The 16,893-nt window shown below is 51.4% G+C and overlaps 4 protein-coding genes across 4 annotated transcripts; 1 reads left to right on the forward strand and 3 right to left on the reverse strand.

The window, feature by feature from the left end:
- Window positions 1-918: 918 nt before the first annotated feature.
- Window positions 919-4,933, reverse strand: PG998_009596 (uncharacterized protein; the record flags this gene model as incomplete). The annotated part of the gene is made up of 3 exons (XM_066876412.1): window positions 919-1,672; window positions 1,753-2,599; window positions 2,662-4,933. The coding sequence occupies 3 exons, from the start codon at window positions 4,931-4,933 to the stop codon at window positions 919-921; spliced, it is 3,873 nt and encodes a 1,290-aa protein (XP_066728568.1).
- A 5,806-nt stretch (window positions 4,934-10,739) lies between these two features.
- Window positions 10,740-11,423, reverse strand: PG998_009597 (uncharacterized protein; the record flags this gene model as incomplete). Its single annotated transcript, XM_066876413.1, has 1 exon — window positions 10,740-11,423. One exon carries the CDS (start codon window positions 11,421-11,423, stop codon window positions 10,740-10,742), a length of 684 nt encoding a protein of 227 aa, XP_066728569.1.
- Window positions 11,424-12,703: 1,280 nt separating this feature from the next.
- Window positions 12,704-13,492, reverse strand: PG998_009598 (uncharacterized protein; the record flags this gene model as incomplete). The annotated part of the gene is made up of 2 exons (XM_066876414.1): window positions 12,704-12,741; window positions 12,799-13,492. The coding sequence occupies 2 exons, from the start codon at window positions 13,490-13,492 to the stop codon at window positions 12,704-12,706; spliced, it is 732 nt and encodes a 243-aa protein (XP_066728570.1).
- Window positions 13,493-14,367: 875 nt separating this feature from the next.
- Window positions 14,368-16,623, forward strand: PG998_009599 (uncharacterized protein; the record flags this gene model as incomplete). Its single annotated transcript, XM_066876415.1, has 5 exons — window positions 14,368-14,481; window positions 14,631-14,849; window positions 14,917-15,070; window positions 15,135-15,588; window positions 15,645-16,623. 5 exons carry the CDS (start codon window positions 14,368-14,370, stop codon window positions 16,621-16,623), a joined length of 1,920 nt encoding a protein of 639 aa, XP_066728571.1.
- Window positions 16,624-16,893: the final 270 nt, after the last annotated feature.

The following is a 16,893-nucleotide window of genomic DNA, read 5'->3' on the forward strand; positions in this document are numbered from 1 at the left end:
GTGTGTGGTGTGTGTGGTGTGTGTCTTTCAACACCGCGGGAAGATCCTATGACTGACTGACCGGCTACCCCCACCGATCCCGCCTTTTGGCTGCCTGAGCGGCCGCAGCTCATCATCTATCTGTCTGTTCGCGTCGTTCTCTCTCCCGCATCTTCTGCTTGGCTTTCTTTTTCTCTCCTTCTTTCTTCTTAGCCTTCTCCCTTTGGTCTTTTCCTTCTCCGTCAGCCCGGTACTTCCCCCGGCAAATAGTAGAGCCAGGAGGAGACACTGGGGTCGATCGGGTTCACATGCTGCCTCTCTGTGCGTCATGTCATGTACATAGTGACAGGTGTGCCGCCTTGACTTGACAACGGACTTGGCGTGCAGTAAAACCCATGCGCTGTACGCAACGGCTTGCCATAACTCATTGACAAATTGGGGCTTCTAACGGGACACATACTGGATGGAGAAACTGCAAGTAATTGGTGAGCATTAAAGATGTATTCAGCCGCTTTTCCGCTTTTCCTTCGCCTCCCTCTATTCTTTTAGGTCGTGACACCTCAATTACTAACGTATATACATATCCATCTATAGGGCATGGATTTCTAAAGTGCGACGCGTATTACAGTAGTATATAGCGATAAATAGACTGTTCCGCGTATATCCAGTATGAACGAAACCATGAAAGCATATAATCTCCCCCGCCGCCAAGTCGCTATGCAATTAATGTACCGCCGATACGGAGAGCCGAATGCGTCCTATGTTTCTTTTACGAATACGCAAAACGCAAAACGCAAAGTATATCGGCCACCAAACAACGCCAATCCAATGCCGCGTTAACAAAGGAAAAATGTGTACAAGAAATAGCTGTCGCCCGGTGCTGCCCAGTGTCGCTTAGCCAAAATTTGTCGTGTTCAAAATAGCTGGCGTCCGTGGTGATCAGGGCACGATGCTCTGTCTCCAGCGATCCACCATGTCGTGTTGTTGTCCAGGCTGCTGCATCGTCATTGGCATCATGTTCATCTGCTGCACGCCATAGGCGTTGGTCGGTGCGCCGTAGCCGCCAGGTGCGCCATAGCCAGAAGCCATGTTGTAGTTGTTGCCCATCATACCGCCCTGCATCGCACCACCGTTCATTCCCATGCCCATGCCGGGTGCTTGCTGCGGGACTCCAAAACTGGGAACACGGCTATGCCTCTGCCAGCCCGTGCCTCCGGTGCCGTCATTGAATTGACCTGCCGCATAGGCGCCCGAACGCGACAGTTGAGGCCCGTTCACGTTTTGCGGCATTTGCGAGCGGAGAGCAGACAACTTTGATTCCTGGTCCCGCCTGAAGCGATCGGCTTCTTCACGGCGTGCGCGTTCTGCTTCTATTCTCGGGTCACTCAGGACTCTGCGGGAGGAGTTGTTGTTGCCCAAAACATCTGCAAGAGAGGAGTGCCGCATATCCAGCTTGGGCATGATACCAGGGCCCGAGACATTGTTGTTTAGCGCGGCACCGGCACCCATTTCACGTTCACGAGCTTCACGCTCAGCTTGCAGTCGGCGTCGTCGCTGGCCCAGCGTCTCCTCCTCTTCAACCGGCGCCGTGGCCTTCTGCTTGCCCTTATCTTGCGGCCCAGCATCCTCATCCTCTTTGAATGTGTCCCCGAGCTGACTGAAAAGCTCGGTGGTGAATGCCGTGCTGACAGGTCTGGCACGAGGGAGAAGGCTGTCACCCTCTTCCTTGGCACGCAATCGGCGCATGCGATCACCCAAGCTTTCTCCCTCAACCTCATCATCCGGGGAGTTGACAGGTCCAGCCGCGAGCCAGAAGGCGAAGGACCATACCCGCCACCCATACCGAGAGCACCGCCGAGCGACGTCATAGTCTTGCGCTGGGTCATGGGGCCTGGGTTACGACCTTGGAGTCGAGCTTGGCGACGACTTAGGGGCTCATTCTCTTCCTGCTCCCGACGTTCCATCAGTCCCAGCGGCCTGTTCATTTCGGCGATTACAGCTTGAGCGTCGTGGATTCCGTTCTTCTTCGCCATCACAAGACCGAGTGGGAGATCCTCGTCATCGTCATCCTCTGCGCCATCATCGGGAGTCTCCCATGCAAGGTTGATCTTCTTGCCCTTGCGGTTGTTCCGTTCTGTCTCCGCGACTTTATCCAACTCAAGGAGAGTAGAGCGCATCCCGTTGGGGTATGCCTGGGCGATTGGCTGAGTACGTAATTTCTGCTGATGCTTTCGCATCTGAAGCTCAGCAAGTAGGGTGGTTGGGGGGCCGTTGTAAGGCATCTCTTCGTCCATTTCTTCCTCGTCTTCCTCCTCGTCTTCCTCTTCCGCCCCCGGCACACGTTCTCCGTCTACAGAGCCAGATAGCTTAGTTTGCTCATCGTCCGACTCGTGACCCAGATCGTTGTCTGCCCCGGCATTCTTCTTGGTTTCTTTGGTCGATGTTTGGCTGATGCTCAGCTTGCTGGGCGTGCGGAGATGGAAGAACGAGCTTCTCTTCTTCACGTCCTTACCGCCCTTGACTTCCAGAAGAGTAGCGTTACTGGCGCGCTTCATGTGAGATTTGCGTTTCTTCTCGTTGCCGTATACTTCATGGCCCAAATGACCAGCGAAAGCATGGTCTGTAAATGCAGACACCGGTGCTTTGGCCGACGCATTCAATATATCGTCCAGTGTCGCGGACGCAGAACCCCCTTCAACTCTAGCGCGGGGGACTCAGACGGTAAGTCGAAGAATGCACTGGCGCGCAACTGCGGCGGCAAAGCCTCGAAAGCTGCCACGCGGGTATTACGCTTGTCGGATGGGTCCATTACAGGCATACCCATCATAGACAAGCGTGACTTTCGCGCCTCTTCGTTGGTTCCTTGAGGGTTCGGTCGCGGCTGAGCCTCCGACTCTCCAGGGAACCCAAGTGTCAAGTCCAGTTTGCTCTCAGCCAGTTGTGGCGATAAAGGATCAAAATCAGGATCAAGAGCTGGTGAAGCCAAATTTGAGTTGGACCCGGAACCCAATGGATCAAGAAGCGGCTCTGGGATCATTTCCGGAAGCCAGTTAGCAGACTGACGGGTGGCTTCCGGCATGGAGCTTAGAACCTGAGACCTGCGCTTGTTCCGTTCACTAGCCTTGGGCTTTTTGGACAGCTTCTGGGGCAGATTAAGCATGAGAGGCACACGTGCTGGATAGTACATCATCTGCTGTCCAGTCTCAGGATCCATGTACGACTTGGGCCGGACAGTAGGGGCTGACGGCCTCGATATCCTTGGCCGTCCAGGGACATCCTCAGGCACCTCAAGGCTCATATCGATGCCATGTAGGGGTGGTACGAAATCATCCGCCTCTTCTTGCTCGGGCGGGCAATGGGAGCCGTCAAAATCGGCGAAGGCCATTTCTGCCTGCTCGAAAGTTCCAACTGACGCGGACGGACTAGTCGATCTGGGCTGTTGCTGCCGCTGCTGCTGCTGGCCAAGCGGCTGATTCTGTGCCTCGGCATATGCCTGATCCCAATAGTCGTTGACAGACGTTGATCCATAATCGTTCGCATTGGGGGTGCGGTCAACATCCTCGAGTGGTGGAACTGCCAGGTTTGCTTCCTCCTCTGGATACTCCTCTAGCTTGTCAGCTGCATCCATCGCGGCGGCCGTAAGTGAAGTAGGTTCCAGCTCGGCGATGCCTTTCAAGGCAGGAGGTTTAGATGTTGACCTGACACTCCGCATCGATGTCCTGCCCGGGCCACTTCGGGACAATGGTGTGGGTTCAATTTCTGACGCGTCCATCCTCGAAACAGATCCGGATCGTAATCTTGTGGTGGAGTTGGATAATAAAGAATTGTTCGGGGACATAACAAAGGCCGCAGGAGAGTAGCCGCCGTGACGGGCTGCGCTGTTCGTCTCGAGAATCGAGGTCGCGGCAGACACTTGTCTACTGAGAGGGGCGGAAGCGGTGGCGTCGAGAATAGGGGCTGCGGCAGATGAGGCCACGCTAGCTGCCAAGATGGACGATCGTCTACTATCGCTTCGTTTCAGTTCGCCGTGGAGATCTCGAATGGCGTCCTCGATGGACGATGTCATAGACAGCTTCTCGGCCGTTGCTTCAAGCTGGGCAATATTACTAGCGTAAGAATTGGCCCGGGACCTCGCGGTGGGAGACGGATGTACCAGCGAAGTACTCTTCGTTGACGCGGTGCGTATTAACGGCTTCGGCTTGACGATGGCGGGAAACTGCTGGGTCGGTTGTTGCTGATGGGCATTAGGGTGGTGATGGTGGTGATGCAGACTCTGCTCGTTTTTGCTTTCGCTCAAGGGGAAGTCCTTGATGGAAAGAGAGCTCCGCACAGGGAGAGAAGGGTCGCGTTCGGCGACGGGGCCAGTCGCTGTGGTCTTAGAGACGTGAGTCGAAGTTGGATCTGAACTTGAGGCGTTGGCGTGGCTTTCCCCGAGAGTTGTTGATTTGCCTTTCGTGGATGCGACTTTAGGATCCGGTGAAGGCAAATCTCGTTTGTCTTTTTCCTCAACACTTGCAACGGATGCTGGGCTTCTTGCACTATCCAATTGTGGACTGGAGGAAAGCGAGGAAGGGTCCCTTGGCGAAAGGAGATCGTATTCATTACTGGCATGTTTATTGACCGTTGTGGCTTGTGCAGTAGGTTTTATTGATTGGATCAAGGCATTGATGCTGCCCGAACGGGTTGTGGCTGTACTTGGGGACCCTGCAGCAACCAAATTTTCCTGGCTCGTATTGCGACACGCTCTGCGGTCGCTGCAATCACCATCTGTATTTGGCGCTGGCAGGTTTTCGCTGTCCATGGAGACCGGGGTAAATGTCGCGTCGGGCGGCTGTAGGCAGGGCATAGGCGACGAAGAGAGTGCAGGCGAATTGGACATTGGTGGTGATGGTCCATCGTTTAGCGCATCGTTGTTGTCCCGCATAGCCTCGCGATAGGGTGGAAGAGTCGCCATGGTGGCCCTATGCGCAGGAGGGAATGGCGGAAGGGACAGTGGTGATTGGGAGTTTTTTTTTTTCTCCAGCCAGATTGGGATCCAGATCTCCTTGCTCTGTTTTCTTTATGTCTTAATGCTTCGCAATCCCGAATGCGCTGGGCGGGCTGTTTATTGTTCTTTATTGATTTGCTGCAGTCGGGATAACCCGTCCAGGGCCAGCAGGCTTGGACCTTCGCACTCCAGTTTACAACCTTGGCCGGTGATACATCGACAGGTGGGTCGGCGTATTAGAAACACTGGGTTTTGCTTTGCTTGCGGATTCCGTTGAACCTAGGGCGAGCGTTGGATAATCTCGATCGGACTGGGACAAGTCGGTAGTGGATGAGTAAGTAAAGACTCCAGGAGGACATATAATAAGGTATTCCAAGGTGATGGGAGGCTTTTAGGTGCGCGTGAGGTGTACACTAGCCAGCTCACACTCTGAATCAACCACCCAGGAGACTATTTTTGCATTTGTTTGCGAAAGACAATCCAGGTTAGGGAAAGAGAAAAAAGGGCGGATGGGGGATTGGAGAGAGATAGGGTGTCCGGTAGACGGTAAAGACAGACACTGTACGTGAAGTATTGAATGGAATTGACGTAGGTAATGGATCGCGGAGCCGGTACGTTGGGTTAGGATGCATTTACATACATTGGCATGGTACAGTGCATGGGAGAATGTACCTGGTTATTCAACCTCGAGGATCTTATACAAATACTGGAGGGGGAGAAAAAGGTGGAAAAGATTGATGCATGGAACGGGAGCTTCCTTCTCACTCACAGTCGTCCCCAGAAAAAAGGATGATGGGTAGATTAAAGGCTGTCGATACGGCAGCAGATACTGGCACTATTCGTTCGCCCATTACCCACTCAAGAAATGTTGGAAGCATTTGAACAAGGAACCTGGCCAGTAGCACAGCAGCTAGCATGTATAGTATGTACGTAGATGTCAAGGACTGGATGAGGACTGGATGAGGGTTGGGATGGGAGCCCATTGAGCGACTAGAACTGCCAGTACAGCATCATGGGACGAAGACACCTAAAATTAGGCATGCACTTGTCCAAACACCAGTACCTCAGCTACCAGTTGCCAGCTAAGTTGCTAAGGTCTGGTAACATGTAGGTATTACTCTTCCATATTCTTACCCTTACCACCATGCCATGGCCCGTACATATCACAGGATGTCGCACAACATGCCGTGTCTCCGTCTGTCACTTTATTCCCTCCCAATCTTTCCAGAGATTTCATCATCAAACCAGGATTTGGCACATCCTGGCTGCGCATCTGGCTAGTGGTTGGTTACGTACCTCAATTACGGGGGCTGCCCAGGGAAGGAGGAAAAAACGCCCCTACAGGACGACAGGGGGCAGCCTGGCCCTGGGGCGACGGGGGTAAACAGTTGGCTCTTCAGTCGAAACCGCATGTGGGCTTCGGTTTCTGATAATGGTATTTGAGATCGGTTGGCCAGTGCCGTAACAACAAAAGAAAGAAGAGGAAAAGAAATTCTAGATTACTCACGTACGTATGTACATGCAACGTGTATGAATCAAGCCACCAACTCTGCCACTCCAACCCGATGGATCGGCAGCTCGTTGGTGTAGATACTAACTCGACGGGGGTTTTGTTAGTCGGATGGCACGTTTTGTCTGGGATGGTAGACCATCTGGACCGCCTCGCCGAGAAAGCCAGTAATCCCATTGGCCACACTAACACCCAAGGGCCGCCAAGTATGGAGGACGCCGTTGGGCCTTGGGCTCTTAGACTGTAGAAGCCGATGTGGCCGTCGGTACAACGCTGCTCTGCCCAGAAAGTCCCGTCGCTAGCTGGCTAGGGTAGTCTCTGGACTCTCTAGACTCTGCCGTCCCATCCTCGGAAGTGAAGAAAACGAAACAACATGGCACAGTAGCAGCCTTCACTACAGCGTCCCTACTCCGTATATGTCGCTAGATCGTGCTCTGGACACGCTCGGATCCCATTCCAGCCCAATAGGCCAGCGCGGCGGCACGTCGCCTATTCGAAAACGCGCCACCCCTTAAAAGCCTCCTGGAATCTGCCTTACCTCCACGCACAGCACAAAGACTTCTATGGCACGCAATATAGCTAATCAATAAACTCGCCAACATTTCCAAGGGGTCTCATCATAAAGGGTCCCCAGCTCTCCTGAGATCGTCGGTCCTTTGACCGCAACTACAACACTTGGAGATTAGCTAAGGGAGAGTGACGATCTATTCACTAGCTAGATACTCCATATGCACTTACCGACTGCCGGCTGCACAATACATAGAGAGAAAGAGAGGTGTATGGCCCTCTCCGGTAAGGGATCGACGTCATCGATTATCCATCGAGCCCCCTACATCTACATGTGTCAAGGTGTGTATACATATTTGCCAACTTGTGTGCCAGCTTGTGTGGTGCTCCAGTCTGTGCGCTAGAGTGCGATCGTTCAATTGCGATTCCCACTTCTCCGAGTAGACCAATGCAAGGCGACGGTATTGCGGCAATAGTCTTGGGAGGCTTGAGGATCGCGTGCTCCATAGTCGACGCAGCAGCAGACGCAGCTCTTCGGTCTTTCTCGCTGCCAGCCTCAAATACTAGATACCTGACACACGCAACATCGAGATGCTGTCCGCCATGGTCCCATCCCACATGGGGCCATCGATCCCAATACTTTTGCGCTGCGTCGTGCAGTGTTGCACAAGCTCACGAGCCGATGGCCAGCACCTGCATTTTGAGTGGTGCAGCTCTGCCGCAGCCACAAACATCAAAAGCGCCTGTCTCTTCGGCGGCGGCTGTAGGTTCTGCCCGTAATCCCTGCCCGCGTGTCCCCGACAGCTACTTCAACAAACACAATATTCCTTTTGCCATTTGCGCGCATAGGGTGAGCCGGGGTGTAGCTGGTACGATCGATCAATGGCAAATCCCTTCAATGCGACTGCCTATTTCGGACTCGTCGCTGCTTACAGCCTGCATGTGGTTCATTTCGACATCATGTGTGCCAAGAGATAGCGAATGACAGGCCCTGACTCACGTCGCAGCGACGTGGTTGTGCGTGGTCGCAAAGCTTTCAAGGGGGCAGGAAAATGGGATGATGTGAGATAGATTGCATCTACCTCTGTGCTCGCCAGCGATACATGTCAGCAGTCGAGATCCTCAAACAAACAAAAAAACTCACCACAAGCCGGTGAAGGTATGTATGTATGTATGCAAAGTCAATGTAACGGCGGGAGAGAAGGATATCCACCTGACAGGCAGGTTGGGGTTGCATTGGTCACCCATCCCCCTCTATCTCTCCATCTAACACAACACACCACAACGAGCGATACACGTCTTGAGCCTGCATGCATACTGTCAGTCTATTGCAAGCAGACCCAGGGGAGTAGTTGCTGCTCGATCAAATATGCCGGGCTCCTTCGTCTGTGATGGGGGCGGTTTGAACGGCTCTCAGCATGTTCACCGCCTCTAAATGTAGGGAGAGCCACGAATGAGGTTCAAATCCAATCAGTTCAAGGCATCGCAGAAAGACCAAACCATTTGCTGGCTGGCGCTCTTGTGTGTGTTATTGACATACAACATACAAGACCAGGGTGCATGTTCTGCCCGACAAACCCTGGCATCTCATCTCGGCTAGATTACCGACTAAGTAAAATTGGTCTACAAGAGGTATCCGGCTCATTGGAGGAATACCAGACGGCGGTACCGTATCGCAATAGCCTGACAAGTCCAAGGCTACGGGTTGCGACCCTGCTCGATCATCGTTTGGGCAAAGACCGAAGAGGAGGATGATAAGAATGTCTTCGTTTCTACACCTGAATTAGATTAGACTTCACCCATGAGGCGTCATGTCGGTTCTCGAGAGACCAGTAGCCTAGCCGTGGTGAGTTTGTTTCCAAGTTAGGAAACCCTGTGATCAACCGTTCACATGGAACGCGTCTGTCGACAGCATTCCTGTTGGGCAAGAACCCTACTTTTGGTGAGCCGGTATGTCTCTCAGTCAGTTGCTAACGTATCGACACCCGCGATCGACGACACCGTGATTGTTCCAAGCTGTCTCTGATTCTAACGTCGACACGCTCCAGCGAAGCGTTGAACCCTCTGAACTTTATCGCGATGGCGTAGCTGAAGAATCGATGCCCCTTTGGTCACCTGGAGCTTACTGTCTTAGCATATTGTATTACTCGGCGGGCCTAAGAAGCCATTCTTGTACGGAAAGTTACTGGGTCCCATGCCATTGGGCCACTCATCGTCCGTCCACTCCGGGCTGCCCAGCGCGGGGCCTCGCAAATCAAGATATTGACGCCTCTCGCGTGCTCAAACCGCAAACCATCACAAAGCTTGACACCACGCCGAATACAGTCACTGTTCTTCTGGCTGTCAATCATGTAGAATCTTATAAGCCCCAAGTTCCGCCCATCATTTTCTTCCGCGATTGCAGACTGATTCGCCAGGCTAGTATCTGTCCCATTGTGTTGTCGATACTTCTCATAAGATCCATTCCGCAACCAAGACCTTTCCAGTACAGGAGGAAGATATGCAGAGCTGCAAGTCTCGATGTTCAGCCTGAAGCATTTACTACCCAGATGCAAACACGGCTATGGATATTTGATGGGTGGATTCACAAGAGCAGTGTCTTACTTCCCCTTTTCTACCCGTGAAACTCTGCTAAGACAGCCAGCCCATGTCTTCCCAGCCACATTATGGTTGTTGCCTGAATCATTCATATTGTAGCATTCGAATCTAATTATATATTTAATAGTCCTGATACGTACTAAACAAAGCTGGGTTATCTTAGCCATCGCATTATCGGCTTGTATTCGCCTATAGACCAAAAGAAAAGGCTTTGGTTATAGAACATGCTCCTGAACCAGTTTCATAGCTATTGTCCGTTCTACCCGTGGTCACACAAGTGTCCTCTGAACGCAGCCTATCGCGGCTATCCAAATGGTCTTCTATAAGAATGGCGGTCATCTAAACATTTTTATAGACTTGCTCCAGTAAATAATGAAGAAAAGGGGTCACACAAGGGAAACCCAATACAAGCTACGTCCCTGTTCTGACTATTAATTTGTGATATTGTAGGTGTTACCGAGGTAAGAGAATAGAAATTATAATCAGCAGTTATGCGGATGCTTCCCACAATACCTCTTCTCTCGATTACCCGTTGTCGTACTTTTTCCATCTTCCTATATCGAGAGCCCTTTTAATAGCATGTATTATGATATAAGAAAGCGGTCAGGCAATTAGGTCATGATTTACAGCTAATACTAAGGCTTATCCCACGGAAATGTATTAAGCATAGCGATAATTATATATAAAAACTTCCTATAATGCTAGTAGAAGCCCCTAGGTAGTTCTTATATATCTTCTTATAGGATTTAAAAGCTACTCTAATATCCCTTTCTAGGCATTATCTATTATATAGTCCGTAACTAATATATAAAATAACATTATAAAAATAAAATTATAAAATATAAATAAGATAAAATAGTTTTAATATAAAGGTTAAGAATTAAATATAATTTCAATATATTTAATAAATATTTAATAACCCTATAAGAATATAGCTTATAAATTTATAATAATAAAAATTGTTAGGGTATATTTACTATAGGATAAGAGTATAAAAATAAATAAGAAACTGCATATGTACTGAGCCCAACTGTGTATCCGTCACCGCCCGGAACCAGCCTCATGATCAAGATATCCACCCACAGGGTATGTCATCCGACCTATCCAACCATTGACTGAAAAGGGAACAGCAATCGATATTTCAGAACAAGTATTGCTTTATACATTGCGGAGAGCGGAGTCGGCGACCTTAACGGCATCGTTAAACATCTTCTTGATGTCGAACTCGCAGGCGTCGCCTGCCGCGACGTGCTTTCTGACGTACTCCTCCCACTCGTTGGCGCCTTTGCCCTGCTTCTTGAGCATCTTGGCGACCTTGATGAGGGTCTGAATGCCCGTCTTGGCGCCGGCAGCGGCGTTGACGCCTGAGAGGATCTGGACGGCCGACTTGGCGGCTTCCTTCCAGACGGCACAGGTGACCTGGCCAATGGCGGGGAGGGAGGCGACGAAGGTGTCGCCGATGAATTTCATCTCGGGCAGGTTGCATTTGCATTCGGCCAGCGTGTAGGACTTTCCCTTGGGATCGTTAAAGTAAGGGGGCTTCTTCGTCGACATGATGCAGGTGACGCTCTGGGTGCCCTGCGTCTTGGCCTTCTCCATGAGTGCCTTCTGGTCGCCGCACTTGGGCGCACAGAGGTCCTTCCAGTCGGAGTAGGCTGGCACCGTGCCCTTGTACGAACGGCACAGGCCGCGGTCCTTCAATACCTTGGTCTCCTGGTCGAATTCCTTCTGGGACACGTTGCCGCGCTTGTCGAGGCTGCTGCTGCGGTCTTCTGGGTTGATGGCGGCTCCTGAGACGGTAGAGACCGCAGCGAGAAGAAGAGTAGCGATGGTGAACTTCATCTTAGTGGTTGGAGATTGTGTTCTCGTTGGCGAGATAGTCGAGTCAAGACTTTGTGAGGTTGACTTATGTGTGATGACTGGTGCGAGGGAGTGATATTCTGATGCGACTTGAGGCTTGAGGACGAGGAACAACAGAAGACATTGAAGTGAAGGTTTTGCCCAACTCTTATACCCTCGGTTGGTTCTGTTATCTCCCTAAGGAATATCAATCTATATACACAATGAGCACTGAGGTCATACCGAACAAGCTGGATAGTAAGACATCGAGGCTTGACCGGAGCCACGGGCCTGCCAATGGGGCACCAGTATAAAGATAGAATATACAGGCATAGGGCTGGAGTCGTGATTGGCTGATGTTTTGAGCACTCATAGTAAGCAAGCTTGAAGGAAGTGGGCGCGCCCCGATGGTACCGCATCAATCCTTCATTCACACTTACTGTGAAAACTTCACATCATTGGTTTTCAGAGGCCATCCTGCGTAGATCTGCTTCCAAATCGGGTAAATCGGATGACATCGCCTGGCAGTTTGTGGGTTGTAACTGATGAACAGTATAAACAACATGTCGGGAACCCACCCCGTCGGCGATCTGGTGGTTCCCGGGGACCTGACTATTACACAGCCCCATTCCACCTTATATAACACACACCAATTGAGAATGAAGGAACAATGACTATCTCGTTTGAAGATTGTCAACGGCAGATGGCCAATGACCGGCCTGCATGACCTGATAAACATGAGTGGATGAGATTGGCAGGGCTATTAGGTGTATTTCCAACTTTGCAAGCACTATGGGCATCACTTTAGAAATGGTTAAGTAACGAAACCTGCTATATCAAGGGAACCGTCGGTTTCTAGGCCGCAAGTCTTTTGAAAGTTGTGATACGACCTGGCCTCTGTACATTCTCGTTCACTGCGCTGTTCGTTTGGGGGCGAGTGTCTTTGTCAGTTTTGCGAACTGGCAGAGTATCCGCGTTAGACTTCACACATGAGCTTCAGGGCTGTTTGAGAATTTGAATAGTTGTAATCCTTCAATGCCAATACAATGGCCAAAGATGCTAGCATAATGTATGTATCCATCCAGTCGGATACACAAAATGTCCTGTTCTCAGGTGCCAGATATAAGCGTAATACAGTATTAAATACTCACATGCTCAAACACGCTGAACATGGAAATGCCGTCTGGCATTGGTGTGCACTCTTAGTCTAATGCCTATAACGCCGCCTTATGCAATGTGCTGTGGTATCCTTGATGCCTCGATGCACACAATTTCCGTTCCCCCTATACCATGAAAGACTCGCCACAGCCACATTCTTCTTCTATGGGTTGGTTAGATGCATGTTTCAAAACTGTAGGTAGAACGGGGAGCAACTTACTTATGTTCGGGTTTCTAAAAACAAAACGCTCATTCAACTTGTCTTCTACCCAGTCCATCTCACTCCCAATAATGCTGAACAGGGCCTTGCTGTCAATGAGTACCTTGACTCCATCCTGCTCAACTTCCTCGTCAAAGGCGGCTGGCTTGTCAACGTACTCGAGGTGGTATGCGAGTCCGCTGCACCCCCTGTTGCGCACGCCGACCCTGATCAGTTTCGGCTCAGGGCCCTCGACAAGGTTGCGCAGGTGTTCTACAGCCGTGGGTGTAAGCTTCATCGCCGCTTTGCGCGGCCTCAGCTTTCGTTTGCGCTCTGGCGGGCCAACTGGCTTAGCCTTCTGGGCTTCCTTCTCGCTGACGGTTGAGCTGGGACTGGTGGTTGTTGTGGTTGGAGACGATTTTGAAGCAGACGACTGCGGAGATCTTGCCTCAGGGGCCTGAGGTGCAGGGCCGGCTATCGAGGTGTCGGGGATATCATTGCTGCGCGGCTGTGGCGGTGGACGAGAGAGCGGATATGGCTGGTATGCTCGAGGTGTCGTCGCCGTCTCTAATTTCTCGGATGTGCTTCGGTAACTCGTTTGCGCAAATTGTCGCAACATGTGCTGGCACGGTCGGAAAGCCGAAGGAGTAGTCGCTGGGCGACTAAAGAGCAGTGAGGCTGTCCTCCTCTCTAAAACCATCCGTGGCGCATTCATGGTGAACGGTTTCTGTAAGATCTGATATTACTGGAATTGGCGATGAAGTATTTGCCACATTTGCCTTCGAGGACGGCGGCGCTCTTGGCTTGGGGCGTGGTGCAATTACCAGGCGAAACAACAAAAGAAGGGTTATTTAGGAAGCCTTTTAGGGAATGCAGAAGAGAGAGAGAGACAGAGGCACTCTGTTGGGAATGCTGGTGTTGGGGCAGATGTACTGCAATGGTTCGATTACGGCTTGTTTGTTGGTTGACACTGGCTGTAGCCGGCCGTTGTTTCTTTTGTTTGCTTGCTAAGTCAAGGGTTCCTAAAGTTGCCGATGACATAGATATCGAACCACCGCCACCCGCCGATAACTCCGTTGCAATCCGGGCCAATGGGAAGCTCGTGAATGTCATCGGAAACCCAGCCTGGATATCGATAAGACCTGAAGCGGGCCGCAGATAGTCCGGCAGCAACCACAGCCAGCTGGAAGCCTAGAGAGCCCAGGCCAAAGGCCCATTAAAGTATTAAGCGGGATTAACGTTCCCGGCCCCGCGGTGAGAACAGGTTGGCTCACGACCCTGTGCCTGCGCGTGCGCCCTGTTCATGTATGGGGAATGCGACGCAACTAGGACAGCTAAAAATAAGAGTCGCATGTGTCGATCCGGTGTCAGCTCGTTGTCTGTTGCGCTGAGGACAGTTTGGCGTTCAGGGCTCTGGAACAAATTAAAGCTGTAGACACGAACAGCCTTTGCCTCCTTGTGCGCAAATTGGCTTAACTGCTAGGGAGAAACCAAACCTGCTCCATTTGTGTCATTCTGCTTTCCACTTCCTGTCCGAGTCCTGTCCGAGTCCTGCCTGGTCCTGCCTGGTCCTGCCTCTCGAGCTCATCCATGTGTCGACCCGCCATTACGCGACTACGACATGGAGGCATCTCCCTGACACAGCAGGCCCGACCTGATGTGTTCCAACCAAAGATTGTACAGCTATACGAAGAACTCTTCAAGGTTAGGAAATTCCAGACGCCCCAACTTGTGACTTCAAAGACCTACCAAAGCTGACTTCCACCTCTGCAAGGTATGTTTCAAGGCCCGTTGCGCATGTCGCGTTCCAACCGAGAGGCGCTCGATTCGCTGACGATACGCCGAACGCCCAGGAAGACGAAGAAATCGATGGCGACGGCGACGGCGACAAACCCGAGGGCTTCTGGCGCGAGTTCTTCCTCCTGAAACCCGACCGAGCCTCACTGCAGCGCATACTGGGAAACCTGAGCCCCGACGACCTCATCAGCCTACAAGGACAGACGAGGCGTCTGTTTGCGCGATCGGTCGCATGCCTCAAGCAGGGCGGGCCCGCCACTTCACATGCGCTCGAGGTGCGTCTCTAGCGGCGGCACTGCGCTTTCAAGAAACATAAACATACTTACTGACTGCATCTGCAAGACATTGTCAACTTTCTTTACAGCTGTCCTGCCCAAGAAGTACACGAATCCTTCATCCGATATCATCTCCATCTTAGCCGGCTTGGATCATGTTGACACCGCGTTCATGGAGTTCGTGGGAGCCCTGGATAGTATAATACGCAATGGGAATACGCGTAAGTCTATTCGTGGACATGTTATGTCGGACTCCAATGCTGATCCTACCGTGTTGTATCATAGTCGAAGTGCGCCAAGCAGCCGTCGAAGTAGTGTTGGCCATCACGTCAGGGGCATACCAAACCAGCCTATTGACATACTTTATTCACAGGGATCTGTTCCCTGCTATGATGAAGTTTATTCAGGACTCGGACTCGCCCAGCCGTGTTCTGCAGCCCTTCATGCTATTGGGTCTTCTGGCCAACTACAACAAATTTGAGTTCCAGAACCCCTACCAGCTGCGGCTGAACGATTTCGTCAATGAGGCTGCTATTCAGAAGGTCATTAGATGCGTCGGCCAAACGTGTAAGAATCTACGAGGGCAATATGTTGAGATCCTTGAGGACCTACCCGAGGGCTGGTCAATCACGAGTGCTCTCACCATGTTTGGCCTAAGCTCTATCGCACCAGGAGCCAAAGCCGGCCCGAAAAAACCAACTTACGATCCCGAGGTTGCTAAACAAATGTTCGCCAAGCTGTAAGCACCCTTCGTTTCCCATGAAGACCTTTCTGCGGCTAACAGCCCCCTTCAAGCCCCGGCGAGGATGCAGCCCTACTTCTGGGCACTTATGATTTCAGTCACGCCAATAAGCTCTTCTGCTTCAACCTGGTCACTTTGCCAGCCGAAAAGGGTGACGAACAGCCGTTCTCGAGCTTTCTATCACTTACATCCTACCTTCTTCAGCACGCATTTCTCTCTAGCCGGGCTACAAGCTATGCGCATTTAAGTCTCATGGTTCTGCGCTTGATCATCGAAGATCAGGTGCTGTGCAAGCGACTCTGTAGTGAAGAAAGCAAAGTGGCTGTTCGTCTGTGCCGGCAACGGCAACCGTATTTGCCTATGGTGAAGGGAGACCGCATCCTTGCAACCAGTGTACTGGACACTATGATTGATGGTATCAACCACAATCTGCGACGCCGACTGGATGTCAGCCTGTATAATCTTTGCACAGGCATCATGCTTCGCATCATTTCCTACCTCTCGCGGTCACGGACACGCTTGCAGTATCACTGGTCGGAACTATTCCGCTCTCTCTTGGCGCTTATACGTTTTTTGACGACGTATGCCACGGATTTGAAAGATCTTCCTCATATTGAGACACTGCTGGATTTGGTCGTGAACCTGTCGGCACTATCCTTATCAGCAGGCGAGGCTTTCCTCCCCACCCCAGCTTCTTACGACGATCTATTCTACAAGATGGTGGAAAGCGGCGATCTCTTGACTAAATTCCGGGATACCTACAATCTTGCGAACCGACCTTCAAACTCCATCGATACTTTGATTAGTGTTACCACACACTACAAGTCGCTGCTAGACGAAGGGGGCTCCAAGAAGAATCTCACCAGCATTCAAGTTACCGAAGTCATTAAGCAGGGCTACGAGACTTTGAGCATACAAGCCAAAGAAGGCTTGGACGGTTGGGAAAGGTACAGAGAAGCAGACGAGAGAACGCTGCTGAAGAAGATGGCGCGAGCAACGGTCGGGGATGTCAAGGTCATGATGGAGTCATAGATACCAGAGAAATTTGAGCGGAGACTTTCCCATTCCCCCCTTTCCATGAGGCAATCCGTATTGGCAAGCAACCAGTATGGCTGAGTGGTATGACCGCACGTGCCTGAGCACCTTGGGTGCAACACGAGCGAATGATTTGATGTGATAGAGGCTACCTCTTCGGCATTTCAGAAATCTGCCAACTTCACCCACCAACATGCGCTACTTATTACCACATTATTGACTCGCTCTTCAGCTCACGATCTAGTGTTGAGTTCTTGATTTTGAACC

This window comes from Apiospora kogelbergensis (genome assembly GCF_038363985.1).
Source record: "Apiospora kogelbergensis strain CBS 113332 chromosome Unknown utg000006l_segment0_segment0, whole genome shotgun sequence".
NCBI classification, from domain to species: Eukaryota; Fungi; Ascomycota; class Sordariomycetes; order Amphisphaeriales; family Apiosporaceae; genus Apiospora; species Apiospora kogelbergensis.